Genomic DNA, 27,043 nt, shown 5'->3' on the forward strand with positions numbered 1-27,043 from the left:
TTTGATGTTGTTTTATGCACTCTGGCACCTTTAGTATACTTAGTGTACTAAAAATACAAAAACAATTCCCTGCATGAATCACTTTATTTTTATTTGTAAATTAGAAAATGGTCTGACAAGATTTGGGCCACGGGCCGGATGTTGAGTATCAAGTACTGTATATGAATAAGCACCCAGAAAAACCCCACTTAAAAAAAAATCTGACTTGTACCTTTAAGTAAATAAAAAAGAGTTGCTACTTTCTCCATTGTTGTACTTGCCTTTGCCATTAGGGCCCCGAAACTACGAGATGAGGCGTGCCGAATCAGTGACATCTTTAAATCACTTCTTAAACTCACTTTTACAGACTTGTTTTTATGTGATGTCTCCTTTATATACTTATTTATTTATTTATCATTTTAAATCTCTTTCTTTATCCAGTTAGCTGCTCATAAATGGCCTGATCTTACCATCTTGTCACGTTTTAATTTATTCACACGTTCATGTAACTCTTATTCATTTGTCTTTAGCTTATCTTTGTTTCATCCCCAATGAAGCGATGTTGTCTTGTTAGATTACCTCTTATATTAGTTATATTTTTATCCCCTTTCATTGCATTTACTTTTATATCCTCTAAAAACTTCTAAAAATGTGCTTTATTTTTGCTGTATATGTATTTTTGTTATCTCTATTTGGCACTTTTGTTGTTGTCTATTTTTATTATTCCCAGAGTTCCTGTCTTTGCTTTGTTATATATAAATAAAGTTATTATTACTACATTACTTGTGTAAGGCGGTTGTGTGAGTGGTGGTGGTGGAGCTGTGATGTCGGAGCCGGGGAGGAGTCCGTGAAGGCAGCGTAATCCAGCCCAGCCGCTGAGTAGCCATTTTGGTCCCACCTAAAACGGACAGAGCAGCTTCACTTTGGGCCGCCGGAGATGGAAGAAACCGAGTCGACGGCGAGTATTTCAGCCTCCAAAACCGTCTGAATCCCTCCAACAACCGTCGGCTGGTGACACTCGACGCCATGGCTTCTTTTTAATCTGTTATTTTTTGGTGAGAAAAGGAAAAAGCCCGGGGTGATTTTCTTTTTTCTTTTTTTTTTTTTTTTTGTTTGGAAGTGGCGACCGACAGCGCCTTAGTTTAGTTAGCTTCACTGACCCAAACCCAGACCGACAGACGGATTTGAGTTGAGGCCATGAGCGGTTTGTTCCCGTCATGTAAATAAGTGAAGTCAACATAATTTTAGTGGGATTTTTTGTTTATTTTTTCGGTCCCTAACAGTTCAGGTGCTCGGCTCTAACACGTCCGGTTTGAAAATTGTCACGATCCATGCTGAGACTGTTTCCCCCCGGAGAGCAGAGCTGCAAAGCACAGCAATAATCTTCATTTTTCCGGCTGAAGGACTGAAGGAGGTGTCGGTGGATTTTTTTTTTAGAGACTGGGGGAAGAAAGGACGAATAAAACATGTCAACAAAAACTCCTTTGCCTACGGTCAACGAGAAGGTGACGGAAAGTGTGAGTATAAATTCTTGTTGAATATGTAGATGTACTTTAATCAGTTTATTTAAGACAGAAATAACATTTTTTCAGTTATAAGGTGGATATTTCACTGAAATTATTTTGCATTTTTGAACTGGATGATAGCTAATTGTTTCACACTTTAGTAGCAAATCGTAAACAAGCATATTCTCCACGTCAAATACGCTAATTTAACTCGATCCAGCGTACATGTGGGGGTTTATTTACATGTAATTGATGTTTTTGTGATACATTTTGAAGTAACTGTATGTAATTTGGATGTAGTCGGGATATTTAGGCCCAAAACTACAGTACTTTGCCTGCTGGTTCTGGCAGGCAACAGTAGTTTCTGTCCCGGCTCGCTATTGGCTCCCCCAGCTGTCACTCAAACGTTTCAGCCGCTCAGCTTCCAAATATGGGCTTCGTAAGTCCCGCCTCCTCGTGACCAACAGAATCTCCTGTCTGAAAGAGCGTTGTCAAGGTAGCGACACTGAAGTTTCCGGTCAGCATTTTCAAAATTAAACTAATCTCTAACTTGTGATTTTTGGCAGCATAGAATTGACATGAGAGAAATTAAATTAATTTCCTTGATTTTAATGTTAAATACAGAAATTAAAAGTGTATAAATAGAAAAATATCAATCAAAAGTCATAGTGATGACATTGGAATTAATGACTCTTGCTGGCAAAAAGAAAAATATTCGGGCTGCTATTAACATATCATTTACATAATTTCATAATGAGGATTTAAAGTCAATTTCTTTAGGGCAGCAACTGTTATTGTCCTTATTGAGTAATGTATTGATTATTCAAAATTGTTAGAAAATAGGGAAAAATTGAGGGAAAAATGCAACATTTTTAACCATTTGAATCCTGCGCAAAAAAGTAAAGAAAAGTAAAATAAATAAATAATAAAATTTTTGGAAAAAAGACAATGAGCAACATTCAAAGCAATGTCCCAAAAATTAGCAAGAAAATTACCTGAAAAAAAGGAAAGAAAAGTAACAGAACAAAAACAAAGTGTTTAAATATATATGTTCTCTGTATTATAAATTGTTTTAGATCATTTTCTTATCATGTGTATATGTATATGTGTGTGTGTGTGTGTGTGTGTGTGTAGATGGATAGATAGATAGATACAGATATATTTTTTACACTTTGTAACATGCCAAGTTGCGGCTTGCCTTTTTTTTTATGTTTTTGAATGAAGTCATGCTTCAGTGGTTTAAATACTTGCAAAAGGGAATCTGAAAGCTGTACAAGAGAAGGTCTTAAAGGGTTAAATTGCTATGTTTCTCTGAAAAATGGTCCAAAACCTTGAAGATATTCAGGTAACAATGCTGTAAAACACAGAAAATCCTCACAAACAAGAATCTGGAACTAGAGGATGTTAATCATTTTAGCTTTGTAGTTGTTTTTGTCTGTAGTTGTCTCATCTCATTTTTAAACGTAATAAAATAAAAGTAATAAAACACATATTATCCTCACATTTAAGATTTGGGAAAAATACAATTTTAGCTTTATAATATATTTCAGCAGGATGGATGATGATGATGATGATGATGATTTATTATAGCTTGGATGATAAGCTATACAACAAACTTAATGAGGAGATTCTAATAAACAACAAAAATCTTAATTTTATTCTGTACAGTGCAACAAAAACTAGAGAAAATCCTCATCACGTTCTTCAACACCCAAAATAATTTCTTTAAATTTCCAAAACTCTGTTAGTTTTACAATGGTCAAAAACATTATTTGAGAAGCAGCAGTCCATACATGTTCGATGTCATGGTCATATGAGCGTGATCTGATTGACTAATTTAGGTTTGCAAGGATTATGCCCAAAATGGGTACGATAAATTTCCGAAATTCAGGATGCTTGTTTTTTCTGACTGCTAATAAAAAAATAAATATATTTTATTCTCAACCATATAAAACAGGCAAAAGCAGCAAGTTAAAGCTGAAACCAGCAAATGTTTGATATTTCAGCTTGATGAATGTTCCCTAAGGATTAAGTGGGCATTAAAATAACTGTCGCTTGACTTATCAGTCAATCGACTAATTGATCAGTGCTACAGTACATTAACGCTTATGACAGGAAATTGAGTAGTATAAACCACTGTGCATTCATATTTTATCATATTGATGTACTTGTCGGCTGCAAATTCACATCTGCAAAAACGTAATCTACTATTTATTGTTGCTTTGTACTTTGTCTTAAAGCTGTAATCCACATATTATCTTTCATTTTTGCATTTCTGTTTCGCATATTGTTGAATTCAGGTAGTTGTATAAAATAATACTCCCCTTATTGTCATTTTGTTTTGTAATTTTCACACATTCCTTTTGTTTCTCTCCGTATCCCGTCTGTATAACTGCAGCCACACGTTCTGTCCACATGTGATATCAGAATCTCATGACTCATCACGGTAGCAGCAGAGAGTCAGCTGGAGATAAGAATATACTGCACAAACACGAGAACTGAGGGCGATAAGAAGTGGGGAAATTTTATTGATCCCTGCAGGTAAATTAGGCCATTTTAGTGGCTGCAAGTCAGTAGTCGGAGAACGACGACTGGAAACCTGCAGAAGCAATAATGAAACAGAAGAAATAACAATTAAAGGTGCTGTATGAGACATTCAGAGCATATCTATGATTGAGTGACTGGGACGGGATTGTTTGCACATGGTTCTCATGGAAGTGGCCGAGCTGGCAGCTAGCAGTTAATGTTGCTAACTCAATAAACAGAGGTAACAACGGCAACAGAGCTGACATCATCAACCAGGGGAAAACCGGAGGGTGGGCGCTACGTTTCTGCGACATTATCATTTCGTTATAAGTGATTACCACCATTTAGAGTTGTGAAGGGATGACATTTTTTTGTAGACCAACCAGGAAATTAGCATCGTGAAAAACCTTATGGGATTTTTGAATGGGATTTGCAGTTATCGCCAAAAATTAGCTCTGTGGCAAACACAAGTTTATGAGACTTACACATTTTGTTCAGCATGATGATCTTCACAGGTGAGCACCACTTTTGTGTGTTTTGAAGCGTAAATGAAATCGCTAGAAGCAAAAAGCTATTGTTAGGCTTTACACGAACTACATCATGGTTGCACGACTTGAACGTCTCAACTACAAACACTGTAAAAACATGTTAAAACACGATCGAAAAATATTATAAACAGGTAAATATACAAGTTCGAGTGTGAGTGTGTAAAGGCGGACAAGTGGGTTTAATGAGTTTCTGTGTCTGGTGTGATGATGTCTAACGTCCCCGACAAACACTGTAGTCCCATTTAGCCACGTGTTAGCAACTGAAAAATCGATTTGAAACTATTTTGATGAAATATAATATAATATAATAGGTCTGGGTGTTATTATGGTATACGGTATACGGTATATGGTATGTTTTTTTCGAAACTGTCTTAAATACAGGTGCTCCTCTTTCTGTTAAAATCATTTTATGTAGTGCACAGCACGCACCACCAGAGCTTGGTCTATGGTCTCTACTGGTGGAACAGGTTACAGGACCGTTAACAGCCGGCGGCCAGCAGACAGAGAGAGACTGTGGGAAAAAACGGCATGTTTTTTACATTGAATTTGGTGAATGAAAGATTTATTAAGAACAAATGGGAGCTGGTGATTGTATGAATAGTGGACTTACGAACTAGGTAACTAGCAAGAGTAATCAAGACAGTTTGGGTGAGTTTTACTTTGTTTCTGTCGTGTTTTATCGTGAGCTAATGAGGCAGCTAAGTAGTGCTCCCTCTTCTGAAGTTGGCGGTTCAAATCATTAGTCAGACTCCTCAGTCGACCGAGGTTGCCTCAAGTTGGTGCTGTGCAGTGTATGTCTGAGGATGGTCTCCAGATGGAGCAAACTTTTAAACTCAAAATACGGAAACAGAAACAAAAAGTCAAATAATCGTATTAAACAGCCAAATCCGATTCAACTGGCATCAGTCCGAGTCAGTTAAAGCCCTACAATTAAGCCATGTCAGTCTTACATGACGATAAACTTGAATTCAAAAGGTGTGCAGTTGTATTTCTCTGTTTAAAAAGGAAAAAAAGGTGTGAGAATATTACTTTTCTTAACATTTTGTGGGTTTATTTATTATTCCGAAAAGCTGAAAGTACCATATACCCCGGTGAAATTTCAGGAAGGTATGAAATAGTACATACCATGCCATGCCTACTGTGTTAATATGCAGATCTCTTAATGCCTTTTTCACATCTTAAGTTGCAAATTGGACAGTAAACAATTACCACAACATTGAGCAGGAAGTCTTTAGCTTAGATATCTGTTATCTGAATATCTACTAGCTATCCCTGAAATATTGGCTGATGCCCTCAGAGGCTAAATCGTAGTCAGACCGACAGCCGATGAGTTCTGTGATTGTTTAAAAAGAGTCTGTACCTCCCTGCCACTGTGAAAGCAGCTGACTCAATGCTTTTAACCTGAAAGGATCCTGTCCTGGTTTCCGGTTTCGGTGTGTCCGCCTGCAGCAGGCTTGACTGGGATCAGTGCGTCCCCCCCAACCCCCCTACCCCCGTCCTCCCGTCCTGCCGTCTCACTCTCTGTCTCTCTGTGGTTATCTGGGCTCTGAGTTGGGAAAATCTGGTGTAGTGGGAATCTCTATGGGCATCATCAGTGTTTTCCTGTTGAAACATGACGGGCTCGCAGGCGGCCAGGAGACACCGCAGCCTCGTGAGTAACCACAGAAAAGGAAAGGATCAAATTAAACCAGGAGACTTTTCTTACAGGAAGTTGTTAGCCAGAAAAATGGAAATGGGTGGTTTTTTTTAGAAACTTTAGATATTTCTGTGTTCTTTATGATGAGCAGATGATATGTGGGAAGGAAAAAAATAACAGTTTAATGTGTCCCAGAGGCTTTTTTTGTGGCGTGTCTGTGGTATTCAACAGTGACCTTATCCTATTTTTATCTCCCTGCTATCACTGTAGAGGGCCTAAAATATTCCTTTAGTGACTTAAAGTGTGTGTGCTGCTGAGCAGAGAGTTTAAAGTGACCTTATTGTGGTTTACTGCATTTAATATCCTGTAAAATAATTGATATGGAGACATCTAGCTTTATTGTGACCTTGTCTTATCTGATGGTTACTTTATATTCTGTGGTATCTCTAGAGGCCTGATCGTAGCTGTAACATCTGCGCAATATCTTAAAGAAATACTCATGCAGTGACTATAAATCTTTTTAATTAAATTGGTGTCTTGTGGAATGAAAACATAAAGTTTAGATGTTTCCTGTTTATCATTTTTGACCTCTAGTCAGGCTTTTTTATCACTAGTTTTGCATGAAAAGTCAAAACCATTGTTATTCATTTCCCCACTTTCATCGTCGTCCTCGTTATTGTCTCTGGGGTGAATGGGGTCAGTTAGGTTGGGGATGGGCAGAGGGCACTGCCACTGTTAATGAGGTCTGATAGTCGATACCGAGGCCGCAGCGAGTATCTATCAGATTTTTTTTTTTATATGTTGGGACACAGAGGGGGTGCTTTTTGAACACCCAGAAAAATCAATCCCTCTGTTGGTGGTGCTGTCAGAGCCACCAGAAAATCACCAGACTCCTTCCTGCACTGAGGTGTTTATCTTTGATTGCACAATGAAGGTGCAAACCAGAGTTTTCCAAACAGCTAATGTATTCTTGAAGTTTCCGCTATCATTTTACCTCGGAATATATTATTTTTTACATCTTTTTACAGCCTCTCAAACAGACTAACATCATGAAAAATTAGTACAAATAGTTGCAGCAGTCTTGGTGTAAATCAGAACAGTAGCGTGATAACAGTGTTTGAACCAGACTGCTGTTATGGATTGACCCTTTCAACTTTTCATTAACCTTTCTGACACCTTTATTTGGCGCTTTATGATCTGCTGTACATCCTGTTTTCACATCGGCTGCATGCGAACCACAGGATGTGACTGTAGCTGCCAGCCAGATAATGTTACATGTTATTTTTCAGTTTGATATGGCATTTTAAACATAGAGGCACATAGAGGTGTTTTATATTAGGTGTTTTATACTGTTTTGTCTTTGTTATGGCAGCTAACCTGCTTTTGTTGAGAACAGGGCAAGAAAATGAGGAAGAAAAGACACAAAAAATATGTGGAACAAGCAAGTAATTGTCCTCAAATTGAGATATGGGTCTCTGCATTTCATCCTGGTCACATTTTTTTCAGTTTAGTTCCCAGTTCCTTATGCGTTAAGGTGACCTTCATTCGTTTGTAGGAGCCAGTGAGCTGATTGGTAATAAAAAGTAATTCATAAGTAGCAGAATATGTTCCCAAATGAATAATCAGTTCCTCTTTAATATAGTTTAAGTTCATACAAATGATACTAGTGTAATTTGGGCGTTAATATGTATTATAAGTCACTAATTTTACAGCTGAAAAAAATAATGTCAAGAAGAAGAAGAATGCCAATTATTATTATTCAAGTGTCTTTAGCCTAGTTAAGACCAAAGGTTTGGGACAAGAGGAAACCGTTGTAGATCTTTGCTCTGATATTGCACTAGATATCAAACAAAAGAGATTGTGTTGTATTAAGTTGCTTTGAGCTGTAAATTTGTCAATTCTAAGCAGAAAGTCTCTCCTTCTCTGTGCTGCTGCCTGCATGTCTGCAGCTTCCTGCACCAAAGATTTGCGTCACAGTTGAGAGCGCTCACTCCGCAGCAAAATTAAGGGACTAAAACGTACCCAGAAGTACTCGACTATAAGCGATCTCAGTCTACTGAGGGGTCTCCACTGATGATTCAAATCTCCGATTTTCAGGGGGCAGCCCTACTTTCCTGACAATCTATCATCTCATAGTCACATTGGTGTAAACATGCAGTTTGTCAGAATGTTGCAGACAGTTGCATTTCAAGTTTTTTCACTTGTCTCGTCTTGAATTTTTGGTTTGAACTAAGTTTTGTGCTTTTCATGACAGTAAACTGACTTTCTTTGGCTTTTGAACCAATGTTTTGGCAAAACAAGCATTTTTAAAGACATCCCTGAAGACTCTGGGAACTTGTGCTGGATGCCTTTCACTATATTCTGACAGTTTATTGACCAAATGATTAAACAGTTAATTGATAAACCATCAAGGAAAGGTAAGTTTTTATGTATAGCACATTTTACACACCAAGCCAATTCAAAGTGCTTAACATAATGCATTCAAAATATAAGAAAAAGAAGGAAAATGGTATAAAGACACAAAAATGCAAGATAGCCAAATAGAATTTTAAGACATAAACATAGTAAAGGAGACGTGGTTCATGATGAGTATTAAGCAAGTATTAAAGCAAGTGAACGACATTTTTAACCTGGTTTTAAAGACCGAATATCCTGTGGAAATTAATTTCAGCTCTGTGTCGATTGTTCCAGCAGTAAATGTAATACCTCGCTCTGATAGTTGGTTGATAAAGTGGTGAAACCACCTGGAAAACACTGCGTTTATCAGCCATCTGTGGTTGGTGGAAGAAAAGCTTCCCTTGTCTGGATGCAGAACTATAAATATCCTCAGTTTATTTCCTGCAGAGTCTAAGTGGAAACGTCACAGTGGGTCAACATGAGTCACAGCAGATACATGTAGATGTTTCACAGCATGTACGGTTCAGTAACCAGCACTTGTTTCTTTCTCCCACAGCACACGTCTCACAGTAATGGACGTCAGGAGATCAGCACGCGTTCGGGCCGGACCGGCGTCCGATCTCGCAGCTCCGAGGAGCCGCAGCAGCCTCACGTCGGCAACTACCGGCTGCTCAAAACCATCGGCAAGGGTAACTTCGCTAAGGTCAAGCTGGCCCGACACATCCTCACCGGCAGAGAGGTGAGATGCTCACAGACACTGTTTTTATACAGTGACGTCACATTTTAGGTGTTCAGCAGATACTCTTATTCTGAGAGTTATCTCTAGTAAATCTATTATTTGAACTAAAACAACAGCAACCTCAGAAATATGGTGAGAAATGTATTGCGGATTTGGAGTAATGGAAACAATATAGGTTAAATTAAAATGTTCAGTGTAGATATGAGATCTGTGTAATGTTTTCCTGAGAGTACGTGTAGAATTAAAAGATGAAAATGCAACAAATGAAGTAAATTATGAATTTCTATGTAGCTTGACATCACCAGATTAGTCTTGAACCTTTATTATTTTTTAATTTCCAAGGGTCGTTATGAACGGCTGTAGATCAGAATGCCTCTGGATGCAATGGTATTTAACTCCAACCAATCAGAGCAACGAAACGTGATGTAGCGCTGAGTGATGGAGAAATATAAACTCACTACAGTGTGCAGAGATGAGCTCTGATGGCTAAACAAAGCTGAGAATAATACCATAATAAAATACTTAAATCACGTCATGTGCTTTGTATTGTATGGGTAGTCAATAGCTTTAAGGTGTCAACCCGAAAAACTCTATACTCTATACTACCAAGTAGTGTAGAGACTTCTCTCGTCAAAAAAATCTGCAGTCACTCCTTTTCGTGTCCAGATCTAGAAAAAATGACTAGTTGTATGGTTTTGCTAATCACTGAAAGAGGTCTTTCTGAAAGACGACAAAAATTGGCTCACTACTGGAGCTATAAGCCATACAGTCTGTGGAGTGGTGAAGTTGATTTTTGATATTATTTATTTTAAAAAAAAAAGAAAAGAGACAAAAAGATTTTTTCCACAACCTGAGCTCTACCCAACCCGGCCAGTCAGCACACATTTTTGGCACAAACCTGGCCTGAACCATCGGGCTTTTCGGGACCCGTCGGGACCCGTTGGGACCTGTCGGGACCAGTCGGGACCAGTCGGGACCCGTCGGGACCAGTCGGGACCTGTTGCGCCTGGTTGAGATTGTGATCTACTGTGGAATCTTGTGGCATTTTACACAAACGAATGCTTTCGTTAACAAAAAAGCACAAAAAAACAGTATGCAATGAAGTACTCTATGGGTAATCTCTATGACTTTAAGGGTACTGGTAGTGGTATTGTAGTTTGCTGAGTGCTGTGTGAGCCTGAATGTCGACACCAGCAGACGCCAATATTATTACTGAATTTAAACACCAGTCTTTACTTAAACGTATAAAATTTAGAGATGCAGTGTCGTCTTCAGTGAGTTAGTTAAACCTCTACACACGACAGTAAACTGTTCATTGAAACCAAAAGAAAATATCTTTATCAGTTTCCAGCAACTTAAGACAAGAAGTTTGAAGTTTAATTGCTGGTTTTACACATGGCTTCCTCTGAGTTTACCTCTGTGGTTTTGGCGGGGAATATCACTGCTGTACTGATACTCAGTTTTTATCACAAGTCATATCTCAATGTTTCTTTTGTACAGACCGTAATGTGAAGTGAGAAAACTGTCAAACGTTGGCATTTAATTTCCTGTCAGATCCGTAGCGTTGTTTACTTGTTCTTTGGTAAGACAGTTCCTGATTTAATTCATTTTTTTGCCAGTTTTTCTTTAAAAGTCTGCTTCCGTTTGGGCAGCATTTAAGAACTTAGACTTATTTTTCTGAGTAAAATAAAATATTTTAAGGGTGAAACTTGCTTTTATTTCTTAAAGTAAGGCATCAAAAAAAGCATTGTCTTGATCTGTGTACCAAAACGTGGGTGGTATTTGTATGAGTATCTGTTATATTTCAAACACTATGCGGCCCCAGCAGCTCCACATACTGACAGATTCATCGCTCTAAACCTCGTTGGCAGTAATGGATGTTTTCAGAAGCTGCTGCTGAGCATTTGATTTGTTCATAATTGATGAACAGAAAGAGCAAGCTTCTCCTTAACACAGTGTACGACGTTTTAACGAAACGTTGGTGCTCTTTTCCTCTCAATCCCCTCCTGATTGTGTCGTTAATTATTCGGCAGCATATTTCTTGTCTCAAGGAGGAAGCTGAAACTGTTTTATTGCTCTCTCAGATTGCTTATTAAGTGTTAAAAGACAAGATAAACTCAATTTCCTTTTCTGTGTGGTTGTCTTTTTGCTTTGTGATTGATTTTCATATTCCTCTTCCTCTTTTTCACACTTCTCCTCTGCCGTTATGTCCCATTTAACTCCGTTTCAATTCTGTTTTTTTCTCCGTCTCTGCAGGTGGCAATTAAGATAATAGACAAGACACAGCTGAACCCAAACAGCCTTCAGAAGGTAATTTACCCCCCTTCTCTCTCTCTCTCTCTCTGCTGTTACTCTCTCACACTGTGGCAGAATTCATTTATAAATTCATGAAGCGCAGCAGATTGAGTATTAATTGTGTAAATGGGAAGCAGGGCATGCTGGGACTGAGCATGTGCCCTCCATATAGAGTTAAGAGCTTTTATTATTTTAGTGGGATGCTTCTGCAGTGGAGGAGGTGATTCAGCTCTACATCAACTGTCCCACTAAGGTTTAAAATGAAAACATTGGACTGTAATGCTTCTTAACATCTAACCTGAGGCCTGAAAGAAGAAGAAGAAGTACTCGGACCTTTTACTTAAGTTAAAGTAACAAACTTATCCATAAAACATGGATTAACAACATCATTAAACAGAAGTTAAAAAAAAAACTTGGCTAAATAATAACCGTCAAGGTTCATAGACAAACAAATGTCTTGCAAATCATGCTTCCCCCACATATACAACATGCTAATGTTATTAGCATAAGCCTATGGCATTTTACATTGAATAAATTAGCCTAGGGGGTAGTGGACTTTTCCTCTACTCATAGCTTCAGAGTTTACATGTATTATTAATACGTTTTGGATACTCATAGTTTTTTTAAATTTCCCAACAGAACAACACGGTTGAATTTTAGCCTGCATGCTCGCTTTTTTCTCAGCCTAACGTTAAAACTGAGCAGCTAATGTTGCTGTGAAGTTAGCGAAGTAAGATGCCCCGACGAGGTCATGTTACCTGGGTATGGCTTTACTTTACAATGGCTTTTTGTAGTACTTGTGTCAAGTACAAGTACCTCAGAACCGTCTCTTTTGAGCACTTTTTGCTGTGTGTACTTGTAGTTTTGCAGACGTCTTTTAGCCTCCAAGAGAAGCTGAATGCGATTTTTCTGCCACCTTTTTCTCGGCTCCTGCTGCTCGGTTTGTCATGCGACTGGGAGTGACAGTTTTGTTTTCCCTGTTAAATCAACCAAACCAGGAAGCGGCTTTGCTTTTAAAATGCAAATTATCAGAGAATGAGAGTGAATGCTTCTTTTTTGCTTCCCAGTGAAAAGCAGTTTCACTTTACAGTTTGAAGTCAGTGAGCTGAGAAGGAGCGGCCCATAACCCTCGTTTTTTTGTGTGTGTGTGTGCACTCATTAGCAAGGGAGATGTGTGTTGCGTGGTTGTTTTGATCTGTACATTTTGGCTCAGTCTCACAGCCTGGAAGTGGTTTCGGGGAAGTCAGAGCGATATCGACTCTGCAGCTCCGGAGGCTTTTTTGCTCATCAGACAGAGGAGAGGGGACAGGGGCAGAGCGAGGCGGCGACAGTGACTGCTGCTGCTGGTCGTGATGGTGATGGTGGCAGTGATGATGTGTTGATGTTCAGCCGCCACCCGTCGCTCGGCTCTTCTCTCCCTCGTCCCTCTCAGCGATCGGCTAGTGGTTTTCCATCAGTTTTTCCAAAGCTCCATTGATTCTGGCCTTTGTATCTCAGAGGCCCGGGCCCTTTGGCGTTGGCTGTGACACGACGCTGACAGAAAAACACTGAGTCATGACAGCGCTGTTCACGGAAACACAAAGCGGGAGGCTTTTGTCTGCAATCCTTGTTGTTTTTAGGTTACTGCTTTGTCACAGTCTAGGGGAAAAAAAGCCTCTTTTAGGAATTTGTCAGGTTATTTTTTCCTGCTGCTCAACAAAGATTGTGATTTCTTTTTTATGACTTAACCCTTTAAACCCGGATTGCCACATTTTTGGGCAGTGTTTGGATTCCTTTTACAGGCATTTCAACCTTGTCATTAAATATTATGAAAAAAAAAGAAAATGGCCTTAGCTAAAATACAGAAAATCATCAAATAACAAGGGAAAAATAAGAATAATAAAACATATGATTATTAAAACTATGAAATGAAGGCTACAGAATTAAAAATTTTTTTTTTAAATATTTATTTTGTTTTAGCACTTTGGGGTTATTTTTTTATGTAATTTTCTTGTAACTTTTTTTTTTGCTAATTATTGGGTCATCTCTTGTTAAGCTGCTTATTGCCTTCTTTCCATGTTTTTGAAAGAAAGTCCAGTTTCCTTAGGTTTCAAGGGATTGAATCTGAATTTCACACAAAGCCACATCATTAAAAAAACACAATCCCTTAATAGCACCAGATAGAAGAAAGGAAAATAGAATACAAAAAGATGAATAAAAACAAATAATGCTAAAGAAATTTGTCTAACATTATCTGTACCGCTGTTAAATGGCCACGCATAGTAAATCATGAATGCTTTCACTTTGCTTTTTGTCCTGCTGCTCCATCCTCATCCACCCTCCTGCGTCTCTGACAGGACTCAGATTTCTTTTAATGTTTATTTTAAGGAACTGGAACACACTTGAAAAAAGAAACTACTTTCCCCCCCCCCCCATAATTGACACTTTAAATGTTCCCATTCCTGTCACATGTTTCTATTTAAAGGCTCACTTTCTGTGTTTTTTCTTTTTTTGGTGGATAAGTTGGATATTCAAAGGAAATCCTGACATGGATTAGATTTGTGGTTTATTTAAAAAGTATGTAGCTCATTAATTGAGTCTGGTCCTAATCCAAGAGGGTCACTCGTGTAATGGGATTTTTTTTTTTGGGAAATGCAACTATAAGCTTTCATACAGAGAATCAGATGAGAAAATCAATACCACCCTCACGTTTGCATTTTTAATATGAAGCTCGTAATGCAAACAACCCACCCCTACTTTTCCTCTGATTGGATTTGAAACTCATTTTCTTCGTCGCATCCTCGAGCAACATCACAACTTAGACATACCGGTGAGAGAACTTTTCCGTCAATAAAAATGCTCTTTTACGCTTAACCCTTTAAAACTTGAGCAAATTGGCTTGATTTCTCAAAAAAAGGAAAAAAGCAATTTGTAACTTAACAAGAAATGACCCAAAACTTTGCAGAAAATTACCTGAAATTGGCACAAAAAAGAAAAAAAGGGTAAAAGACCAAAAACTGAGAATGGCCTGAAGAAAGTGATAAGAATAATAACAATACATATTTTTTTTCTGTAACCCAATTTTAAATAAATAATTAAAAACAATTCTAAATATAATTTGAGTTATATTTTCCTAATGATTCTTTCTATTTTTTAAAGCTAATTTTCTAGTCACCTTTAAAAAAAAATAGCTTTTTTTTGCAGTGTTTCTGAAGGAAAACAAACCAATTTGCTCACGTTTCGAAGGTTTAAATGCTTGTGAAAGACGTATGAAGGTAGCACAAAAAACGAATGTCAGTCCAGGTTTCAAAGGGTTAAAGATTTACGTCTTGAGTAGGAATCAGTGGGTTTGGAGCTGAGAGTCACAGACAGTTGGCAATAAGAAAAAGAGCAGCCTGATCCATAAAAACACTCACTCTTTTGGTATTTTAAGAGCTGACTGAACGTCAGCGGGGAGCTCAGGTTTGTGTCTGAAACGTTGCGTTCAGGTTCAGAGGGATCGGGTCTGCTGTTTATTTTGCTCTGCTCTCTCGTTCCTGTGAGCCGGTGCTGCTGTAACAGCCAACCTGTATCAGAGCGCCGGCACCGCTGCGACCTGACCTCTTATGTAACCGGGAGAATTGGCGAGAGGCTGATAGCGGGGGATATCGTCTCTGAAGCCTAAATGTTTATTTTCAGCCTCTGTTCTTAATAGTTTGGAGGAGCTGAGTCGACATTCACATCTGTCACTGGCTGCTGGCAAACTGCTCTCCGCTCCAACTCTGTTCTTCTTCTTCTTCTTCTTCTTCTTCCTCCTCTCGCTGTCCTCAGTCAACCTGCTGAGGGTTGTCGTCCAGGTCAAAGGTCAGGGAGGGAGTGCGACACTTGGAAGTCCTGATTAAACAAACACCCTCTGCTCTCTGTGCTGAGGTTTTGCTTTTCATTAAGTGGTTGCAGAGCAGTTATAAAATCCTTAAGACGTCATTTCTGGCACCATTTTTTCAAACAGGAGGGAGTAACTCTGCAGTGCGTCATAAAAATGATTAACCCTTAGAGACTGTTTGTCGCATTTAACGCTCTTTTCATCTTCAGTTTTTTTAATCATTTTGACTGTGACATACATTTTGGCAAGATTGTGTTTTTTTGTTTAATCTGTGAATTTCCAGCTCAGCTCCTACAATAAGTCTAAAATACAGTTTGGAAACTAAATAGTTACATTCAGACTGTGAAGAGCAAAAAATGCTCCATTGAAACCCATTCAAACTGACGTTTTTGGTCCCACAGCCATCAGAGCATAAAAACATGTATTATTTCTGGGTGTCATTTGGGGATTTTGACTTTGAAATTTTTAATTTCTTACTATTGTCCACCTGATGATGTCATATTTGGCATATCGAGAAAATACTTGCTATTTCCACTTTAGGTGCACTGTCACAATCAGTGTTGCTGCACATATCCCAGGCTTTGATAATCCAAAAAAACCCAATTAAAAAAAAACACTTTGCATGTTCTATTTTGAAAATAATTCGTTTTTTTGTGTTTTTTTTTATCTTAAAACATAGTGGCATCATGTCAAAAACCTGGCATTTAAATTGTTAAAACTCTAAAAAAATAAATAAATAAATGAATAAATATAAATGTAAGCTGAAATACCTCAAATATATTCGATATTTCCTCCACTAATCTGAAGGTTTTTCTATAAAACCTCTTTTCTGCCGGTGTAATATAAATCTGAACGAGGGGTGACAGATTGATCTATTACGGCTCAGTGCTTCATATTAAAGGTCCACAAAATAACCGTCCTAACGAGAAAACTCACAACACAGAGCTAAAGTTTGACGTTCTGGTGAAGTCTGCAGGACGATCACAAAGAGGCGTCTCGTTATTTGTGGCGTCATAACCTCTGAGGCGCTCTGAGACACACGGTTTTCTGTAAAGTGTCCTAAACTCGGCGTGATTGCAGCCGTTAATTTAAAGCAGTGTGTTTACTCCCTCAGGTTGATTTGTTTGTCCAGATGGGAACAATAACACTAAATCCTCAGAGGGACTAAATAACTGCATCAGGCAGGAAGTCTCTCCTGCTCAAAAAGCTGATCTTAACAATACACTGCAGTCTGGATACTTTTTTAACTGAAATAAACACCGTGGGTCAATTACAGAAAAAAACTGCTGCACATCCATCATTCTTAGCTGATGTTGCTGTAATCCGATTTGTTGTGACTCACCTCAAAGTCTGTGACCTGGTGGGATGAAAGTTTAGCAGAAACACGCAGTAAATGATCTAATGGCGAGCCCGCGGGATCTTGTTTACGAGCCTCGGATCTGTTGTAATTTAGGCGGCTTAAGAAATGCAGAAAGAGGGAAGTTTCTTTCCCTGAAGTTTGGACTGAAAGGAGTCAGTTGTAGGAGTGATTTCATCCTCTTACTGTGTGTCATTTGTCCTGAAGGGGCTTTGTATTGATCACCAGATGCATTGTGTAAGACTCATTGCATCATTGTGGTGGTATGACTGGATCAGCAGCAGGTTTGCGTCCTCGACCTCATGGCTGTATAATGTGGTGAATCATCTCGTGTTTTTCCACTAATTCTGTTTACTGCATACCATACCTGACAAAGTATTTCCATGTCCAGGTTTGTTTTTTTAAGGTCTATCAGGTGACAAAAGGACTGAATCTGCTATGTTTAAAAAAAAAAAAAATAATAAGACAGCTTTACTACTCTAAACATATTTGTTTGGAGTCGCTGGTTCTCGCTAATAATCAGCAAAGTTCCTCGTCCTTCTGTCACACAGAAAACCGGCTCAGATTTGTTTCTCTGTGAGCTCAGGAGATTGTTTTCAGTCTGATGACGGGCAGAGCGAGATCACAGGCAGTGTAATGACAGTGAGGAGACCTCGGGCTCCTCTCCTCCTCCTCCTCCTCCTCCTCCTCCTCCTCCTCCTCGTCAGCAGCAGCCAGACTCGTCCTGGCTCAGTTTGTTAACATGGCTTCCAAACCGGTCGACTCCGTCCTGAAGGCCTCGCAGACTGGAGCTCATAATTAACCCTTGAGTTGTCTCTGAACTGGAAATGAGATTTGTCATCACAGTGCCTCCCACAGCCGGCGTTCACTGCAGGATTGAGGTATTTAAAGGAGTACTCCTCCCCCCAAATAATAATTATACAAGGTAGATGTACTAGTCTTTTTAAAATCTTTCTAACCTAGTTTAGGAACAAATACAGAAAAATAAAAATAATAATAATAATAATGATAATGATGATACTACTGCTACTACTACTACTGCTGCTACTACTACTACTACTACTACTACTATGACTACTACTACTACTACTAATAATAATAATAATAATAATAATAATAATAGTAATAGTAATAATAATGATAAAAATGCTGATGATGATAATAATATATTTGCAAAGCAGCTTTCATACATCAAATGAAGCTTAAAATGCTTTACATGCGAGAGTGATTCAAATTAAAACCTAACAATATATAAGTATATATATAAAATAATAAAAAAATCATTATACAGCTTTTGGATACCATGATTCTAGAATTAAGTTACAGACAAGCCAGAATTGGAAAAAAAGAAATATATATATGTTTTTTTAAAATAAACAACCAAAGTCAAAAGAGTGAAAGTGTATAAAAGGCACAAAACAATTCTATAAAGCAACCATAATATGCAATAAAAATAAACAAAAGGGCAAAAGAGCATTTGTATATCGATTTCTAGCCCCATATCGTGTTGAATTCTTAGAGAAAATGTTTTTCTTGCATGCATCCACCGTAAACAAAGTATCCAAAAACAGATAAAAATCTTGATGAATTGGAGTTATAGGGAGTCCACTTTGAAACAGACAGCCCTCTGAATGAGAAACTTATCTATGCTCTTTAAAGCCAAACTCCGCTGATTGAAATTTTATCTCACTAAATAAGGGAGCTGCTCATCGATCAATAGTTTGTGATATCAGCCCTGATTACACAGAGATTGCGCTATAAGTCCCTTCTTCATGCTGCCTTTGCATTTTTACTACTATGTTCTTGTTTTTGTTTGTTTGTTTCTTCAAACTTTAAAGCACTTTCAGTTGGTTTCTATCTGTTAAGGGTGCTATATAAATAAAATTTGATTAATTAATCGATTACACAGAACCAAACAACGGCAACACCGTGCCTCTCCAATGTGTGATTATAGACAACATGCTCGCTTCCTAGAATCAAAAGAGGCGTGACGGACGTGATGTTCATCAGCACAGTGCTGTCCTCTTGTGTGGCAGAAAACATGCGTTTGCAGCACTTTATAAACAATAACAAAGACAAAACATGCTAATGATGATAATCTTGTCTGCAGACTTATGCCTGATATTATGCTGTTTTCTTGTTGTTTCTGTAAGGTGACCTTGAGTGTCCTGAAAGGTGCCCATAAATAAAATGTAATATTATTATTATTAGATTAGATTTATTATCCACTTTAGCGTAAAAGTTTGTCTTTGGCTTCCCTAATGCATTAAATTACAGACAAAAAAACAAATCATTAGATGCATCACACCATACAACAACAAACAAATTGCACAACTATACAGGAAACAGCAGCAGCAGGTGAGAATATTATAACCTACAGAGAATGCACTTAAAATCTGACTTATTATTATTATTATTATTATTATTATTAGTATCTACCGTCCCTGTTTACCGTCCCCGTTATATTGCGGCTGATCTTGTACTCTGAGGGTAAGGAGCTCATCATTTTCCGAATTTGCGGACATTTACTGGTCTTCTTCTCTGAGTTAACTGCTAACTGCTGCTTTTTAAATTTCAAACATAACATGTTGGCAAAATGTCACACCTGTCGTGCCTGTGGTCACGTCCTGTTGGTTGCCGTGTAGATACAGACAGTGTTTCAGCGCTGGTACTACCCGCCATTGCGTCTTAAAGTAAAAAAAAGAAGAAAATGTCTATCCTCTCCACTCAGAACTTGTTCTTATCGTCTATACCAACATTTCATTTGGCAAAAGAGCCTTTTTATATGAGGCTCATATGTACGAAGTCTTCTGCAGAAAGACTCAAAGCTGCACTCTTTGGTTCGTCGAGGTCGTTTCAAAGCTCTGCTGCAGGACTTCTGTGCTTAATTTTGTGCTCTTTTTGTTATTGTTGCTTTGGAGTTATACATTTTGATTTTGTATTTTTGTTCCATGTTGCTGCCTGTCTTGGCCAGGACATAAAAGAGATTTTTGATCTTAAGGTTTTTTTGTATAAATAAAGGTTAAATTACAAAATAAATAAAAAAATACAGAATGACGAGGCTGCATAACGGCACAGTATTCTCGTTCTGAACAGGAAGTTTGAAAGGAGGCTATTGTGTGACTTTAGAAGCATAAATAAATTAGCTGATGGAGGCAGCGGTAGACCAGCAGCTCCTGTGTTCAGCGAAGTAAAATTATTGTTTTTGTGAATGGAGTTTGGCTTTCAGGAGAGCACAGATATTTTCACGTTAAGTTCAGTTTCTCTACAGAACGGTTTGTCTGTTGGGGAAATACTGAGCACACGACTGGATAATGAGACTTGGATTACGCTGCATGGCTTCTGAAAGTTTTTGGATTCTTAATTTACTGAGGAGTCATACGAAAAAGTTTTCCTCACAAATTCCACTAAATACAAAGTGAGTAATTACACATGTTCATTCAGGGTGAAGTATTTCTTTAAATTACTACCGTATGATTTAAAGTCGTATTTATTATCTATACAACCACTTCATTTTTGGTTTTTAAGTTGACAGAAGTATAAGAGTGCAGACATAGTACATCCCCATTAGCAGAAAATATAAAATATTAATAATCTCATCAATAAGAAAGACAGTAAACAACAACAGTTTACAGCCAGATGTGGTTCACGGTGCAGACGGGGCAACATGAGAGACACGTAACAACATTTATATTCTCCACATTTTGTCTGTTTCTCGGCGTGCAGCCTCACACTGAATGTGAAAACATCACCCGCTGTTGGTCACCATCTGTCACAGCGTCATCAGGGCGTCCCCGGTGGATCTGCCTGTTCAAGGCGCCGTGGGTTTGAATCTGTTGCTCAGACTCCCGGCTCGCTTTACCGTCGACATTTATTTCGCTCCCCTCTGAGAGCCGACAGACTACAGCTCAAAGAAAGAAATGGAAAGGCACAAAAAAACAATATTCATATTGTTATTAATTAAATTAAAACAAAAACACATTATTTTCATTATATTTTCAAGCTTTGCGAACTTACAATGTGCATCCGTCATTATTGTGGGCGTTTTATATCCAAATATATTGTCTTAGTTGAAAAAGAAGTCAGTACATTAATTTTTTTCAGTGTTATTAAAAAAGAGCAGTTGGGTGGGAGAAGTATAAATGAGTAAAAAGCACAAATAAACAAGGATGCATCGCTTCAACAAGATGCTTTTACTGCATGATGTTTCTAAAGTAAATTTATTTTTTTAAAAATCTACACAGAGCTGCTGAATTTTTCATCAGTCAGCAGAATGTTGTTATATAACAGATTTATGAATTAATCAGTCTCAAAAATTGTGGGAATTTTCACTTCATTACATTTGTTTCACATGATAATTATTACATTTTGTGATTTTTTTTAATTGAAACAAAATTAGCAATTACAAGTCTTAACTTTTAGCTCTGTTTCATTAATAATTGATTTTATTATTTTTACATTATAAAAGAATTATTTTACTTCAGTTGGTCACAAAAATAATCAATACATAGATTAATTAAAATGTTATTCAAAAAGAACAGTTAGATAGGAGATTAATAAATGTGGAAGCAATTTATTATCTGAAAAAATGTTATAAGTGAAGGTATAAAAAGATCTTACATAGTGCTGAACTATTTTAATTCTATTAAAAAAATAAACTGTAATTAACAAATCTTGTAAGGAAATAAAAATGTGAGGATTTGCAGGGTCGTTTTTATTTTATATTATAATTGCAGAAACACATTTTTATGTTTTCCCAAACAATCAGTTTCAAGACAGTATTTTGAGCTCTGCTAACTTAAACTCTGCTGTGTGATTTTGTCCGTATGGTTGAATTTATTTGTGCGTTTTCTGGCTGCACAGCCTCAAGATTTGTTCGGCAGCGAGTCAACACTGTGGCCACTCCTGCCTCATGAAACATTGAAGCCTTTTTATATTTTTATGGAAGGGAAGAGGGCGAGGTGTAGTTGACAGCGGATCAATAATAAATAGCACTCAGTTCTTCTTGTGCCTCAGACCGAGGAAGACTAAAAAGCACTTTTGGCCGTTACAAATCTGCTCATCTGGTCAGCGTGAATGCTGATGGAGGAAGAGCGCGTGTGTTGACTGAGTGTCTTGTTATTAGAGCAGGGGGCGGAGATGTGACGGTGCATGTTTAACTTCATTCAGATCGCCTCCTCTCAGGCTGGTTCAAACCGACGCTGCGCTGCGGGGAATCCTGTTGTTGTGGTTATGTTTCCGCGGTGACAAAATGATCACATTTCCTTGACAAATGTGTTGATGTTGGCACAAGGAGCAGTGTTTGGGTTTCTGAACCCGTGATCTCTTCCCAGGAACCTGGGCTGTGTGTTTCCTCGTCATCAGGAGTGTGACACAAATATCAGACACAGGCAGAGAAAACAGTGAAGTGCCATTTAAAAATTAATGTAATCTGTGTGCATGTTAGTGCAACATCCATTTAAAATTAAATAATAAATGAATCATTGCTTTACGACATAGAAATACCACTTAATAAGTGAGGAACGCACTGCTGTTGAATTAATGTAACTGAAAATACTTGTTAAAGAAAGATTGTGGTATTATTGCTTTGAAAACTTGATGACGTGTAGTCTGAAAAAATGTTTAAATTTCCACACAGTCAGTCCCTCCAGGCTTTTGCTTTTGCTTTTTATGCCTCCGTCCTGGCAGCAGACTGCGCCAGAGGCAGTATGATTTTGGGATGTCTGCCCCTTTCTCTTGGACGAAATATCTCAAGAATGGCTAAAGGGACTTTCCTTAAATTTGGCACAAACGGTCATTTTGATTCAGTGATCAATTGATGAGATTTTGGCAGTCAAAGGTCACGGTGATCTTGCGTCTGTCCCATTCTTTCAAACCTGTTATCTCAAGAACCCCATGAGGGAATTTCTTAAAATTTGGCACAAACGTTCACTTAGACTAATGAGAATATGGTGGTCAATGGTCACTGTGACCTCACAGAACACGTTTTTGGCTAAAAAATGAATAATTCTAGTTTGTTTTTGGTTTTTTGCGGCCTGAAATGCTCAATTTTACAGCAGCCTTTCTAAAAAATAATTGTGGTGCATGTCCCAATATTTTCAGGCATTATTTTACAGTGAAATTGCAGAGACTGAGTCAAACTTAATGGATAAATAAGTGACTTTTATCATCAAGAATAACTTTTAAATAGCATTTCAACAATTTTACATGATTTATACAACAGGTATAAAACTTTCTAAAACGTATACATGACGAGGAACAAAGCATTAGATTCATTTGTTCAGATGTTCGTTTATTTAAAATCAAATGAAAGGGAGAGTAATGGACGGAAGAAAAGTTTTTTTGAGACTGTGCTTGGTGCATTTCTCTGAACAATATTTGTATTATTATGTATTCATCATGTATTTGTATATGAATACTGGAATATGTATTAACTCCCTGATAAAATAGAATTTTAAAAAAATTGCCGAGGAACGTGAAAGATTTCTAAAATAATTGCTGTCCTGGTGTTTCACCACAGCATTAAAATCTGTTCTTGAGAGGATATTTGGGTCTCCTTAAAATGTTGACTTTTGTGATAACTTATGTTCTTTACTTTTGTAAACACAGTGTCACAAGTCTCATCATTCTTGTAATATTATCTCTTTTTCTCTTGTTTTAATTTCACGTTTTTACCGAGCAGGGCCGAAAATAGATACTGTGCTGAGCTGAGGTTTTTGTTTTTGAGCTCACCGAATCAAAAACATACTTGTGTGATTTATGTTGAAATGTCAATGAAATCTTGAATCTGTGAACCCACGGAGTTAAATATAAACATTATTTTCTTCTGTTTCATTTCAGCTCTTCAGAGAAGTTAGAATAATGAAGATTTTGAATCATCCCAATATAGGTAAGTGGATCTTACACACAAAAACACAAATAAACACAGCACAGTAGCACAAACTGCGTCTGTTTACATATATAAGATCTGATTAAATATGGAAATGTATTATTATAACGTATTATAATGTTGGTTTTGTAGGTTAGATATGTGGTGTATCTGTTGGGGATTCCCACATGTGTAAATTCAGACATTTGAAAATGTTGTTGTGCTAAAAGTAAAGTTTGGGCTGTTTTCGGGTTCTCAGTCAGTCACATTTTGGACTGATCGGGTCAGAGTTTGCTGTCTGCTCAAGGACACTTGACATGCAGAGCTGTCTGACCTTTGACCTTTCTGTTACACGATCCTGCAGCACGCTGTCAGCCTGCATTTCATCAGCTTGTTTTAACATATAAGCACGGCTGTTTCAGCTTTTAGATCCTTCATTCATTTTGTTTTGGGTCACACAGACGCCACAGGAGAGTTCGTCATAATCAAACAGTCCTGGCAAATGTGAAAGTTTGTGTAAATACAGCATTGATTAATTGAAATAATGTTTGACAAAGCAGCCGGGACATTTTATTGTCCTCTGTGGACGACTGTATGTGACTGGTGAGACTAGAACCGGAAGGATCATTTTCTCCACTTTGTTTTGGGATTAGAGAATAAAGCCAGGTTGATTTAAAAAAAAAAAAACAAAGAGAGCAAACTCTCTGGAGCTGCTCAAACTTTGGCAACACAGCTGACTGCAAGAGGAAATGCCACCAAACACCAAACCACTGCAGCAACAAGAAGCCAAAATATCACAGAAATGTTAAAGGGTTGAACATGAACTCAGAGAGCAGCAGGGAGATGAGAAATCATGGCATTATGGTGTTGATCAGGAGTAGAACATGAGACTTTCCCAGTATAATAACTCATCACGGTATTACAGAGTTGATATTATTTTAGTTATGTTTTAGTTGAAGTAATATAATTATTTTTAATTTTATTATTTATTTTTGTATTATTATTATTATTATTATTATTATTATTATTATTATTATTACTATTATTATTATTATTATTATTATTATTATTATTATCATTATTATTTTATTTTCATTTATTTATGTTTTATTATTTTTCTCATTATTATTATTAGTTACAGTGACCATTAAAATAATAAAAAATATAAGGGTTTTGTTCATTAAACAAATGCTTTATTACTATATTTAAAACATTTAAAAAAAATAAAAGTGTGTAAAAAGTTACTCTGGAAAATAATATAAACTGTGCATTTCTGTATGTACAATGTACAACTTTAATACCATGGTATATTTCACTGTGTACAGCTGCTATTCTAATCAGGGTCGTAGTTATTGATCATTTTAATCATCAGTAACTCTGATTATTAGTTTCTCGATCTCCTCACTAAATCTTTGATAAATAAAATGAAGGAAATTGTTAAAATTGCACATTGAAATTTCCTACTGCATAAGATGATTTCAGTAAGAAGTAAAACGAGTACAGAAAGAAAATTATTTTTTATTCATGAGGATAATTATTTAAAGAAAGAGGACAATAAAAGAGAGATTTAAAAGCTGATAAAATTATCAGTGAATAAAAAACTTGAATTCTGGCTGAAAATGTGTTAGATGTTGTACTGTTCTTCCTCTGCCTTCATTTCCTGTCCAGCTGTCACTGTCATCCGTCCAATGACAGCAAATATGCCAAAAAATAATTTCTTAATCAAGTAAATAACTGAATGAATACAAAGTGCGTTGGGTGAGACGAACATGTAGTAAAAGCAAGTTTTTGTGTGCTCAATTTTTTCTTATATTGACATCCATAGTACAGCATGTAGCATTGGAAAAGGTCATTTCTCAAAATAAGTAACAATAATACTGACAATCAATGTTTAAAAGACAAAACAGTAGAAATTAGACAAAAGTCAAAAATAATTGTCCCAACTTAAGGAGTTTCTCTTTCTAAAGCTGTAACAAATAGAAGCGGCACATCACCACATTTTAGAAGCTTGATTCAGCAAAAAAATGGCTCTATTTTCTCTCCAAATAATCTAAATGATCAATTGATTATCCAGATAGTTGCTGATTATATTTTTAATCAACTAAACAATTAATTGAGCGATCATTTCAGCTTAAGTGACGTTCATGAGGATCAGCACGCCTCTGAAAAGTCAGATAAAGACTAAAAACTAAAAAGTTTTTTTTTCCTCTGTGTGTTTATGATCTTATGTGTACAGTATACACACAATGAACACACACAGCAAACACATGCAAGTGTCAGAAATCACACACACACACACACACACACACACACACACACACACACAGCGTGCACCTCAGACAAGCCTGCTGTGGTGCGTTTGGTTTTTGGAGACGGGATTCCCTGCTAATTACTTTTAATTTCCTTTCCCCCACGCTCCATGATTTCCTCTGCAGAAATGTGATTATAATTACCAGAGCGATAGTAAAGCGCTCACCAGGCCGTACGCGCTCTCTGTCTCTCCCTCATTGTCTTCCGTCCCACCTCGTCTAAATTTAGCTGCTCAGCCGCTCATCACACATCCCGCTTTCACATCTTCGAGCTGAGCACACTGCAGTAAAGGAAAAAAAGCTTTGGACTGTATGGTAAATATTGAGTGCTGCTAAGTTTGGCTCGATGCTGTGCTTTTATAGTCACGACACACACACAAACACACACACACACACACACACACACACACACACACACACACACACACACACACACATTAAGGTGCATGTGACTCCACTTTCCCCTCTACTCTACCCCTCTAGGTGCCTGTATGAAAACATTTTTGCCGTTTGTGTCCATGAATTAGTTACCGTCTGAATATCCTCCATCTTTGGACATAATTGAATTTAAAATGTCCTTTTCTCTCTCTCTCTTTCTGCCTCTCTGTCCCTCCTTTAGTCAAGCTTTTTGAAGTGATCGAGACGGAGAGGACGCTGTACCTGGTGATGGAGTACGCCAGTGGAGGTGAGAGGGAACTAAAATTAACATTTTGTCGCTGCAAATTGAAAACCAAGCACCTCCAACATGTCAAACGTGTCTGACTGAGAAATGCAGCCTCACTTTTGTTGAATGAAAAATGAATTTTAAGCATTAATACAACCCAAAAGGGAAGCCGATGTTTTCACACTGATGTTTAAACATGAATGAAAGTGTAAAACAAAAAAAGACATGAGTGAAAAACCAACAGCTGCTGCACAGAAAGACCAGATATAGTCAGTGGAAATCTGCAGGCTGTGTGCTGCTCCCAACATCCCAAGTATGATTTATTAACACCAAAATGTGATTAATGTGCGCGTTAATAATTTATACACATCGGGAGCTG

General features: G+C 37.5%; 1 protein-coding gene across 25 annotated transcripts in view; it reads left to right on the plus strand.

Annotated features, from left to right (window-relative positions):
* Positions 1-852: 852 nt before the first annotated feature.
* Positions 853-27,043, plus strand: part of mark3a (MAP/microtubule affinity-regulating kinase 3a) — a 67,611-nt gene continuing 41,420 nt past the window's right edge. For 8 of the 25 annotated variants that reach the window (XR_015778603.1, XM_088087209.1, XM_088087213.1 and 5 more), the window contains exons 1-5: positions 853-1,496; positions 9,148-9,330; positions 11,587-11,640; positions 23,664-23,712; positions 26,620-26,685. Coding sequence is in view for 24 of the 25 variants with exons in the window: in XM_088087209.1 (XP_087943335.1) it covers positions 1,446-1,496; positions 9,148-9,330; positions 11,587-11,640; positions 23,664-23,712; positions 26,620-26,685 (403 nt within the window). In the remaining variant the exon portion in view is untranslated. Of the gene's footprint in view, positions 1,497-6,058; positions 6,210-9,147; positions 9,331-11,586; positions 11,641-23,663; positions 23,713-26,619; positions 26,686-27,043 lie in introns of those variants that run through there. The other 17 variants (XM_088087207.1, XM_088087212.1, XM_042500634.2 and 14 more) reach the window with 5 other exon arrangements.

The sequence above is a fragment of the Plectropomus leopardus genome, chromosome 14 (assembly GCF_026936395.1).
Source record: "Plectropomus leopardus strain MGB_pleo_1.0 chromosome 14, ASM2693639v1, whole genome shotgun sequence".
Lineage (NCBI taxonomy): Eukaryota > Metazoa > Chordata > Actinopteri > Perciformes > Serranidae > Plectropomus > Plectropomus leopardus.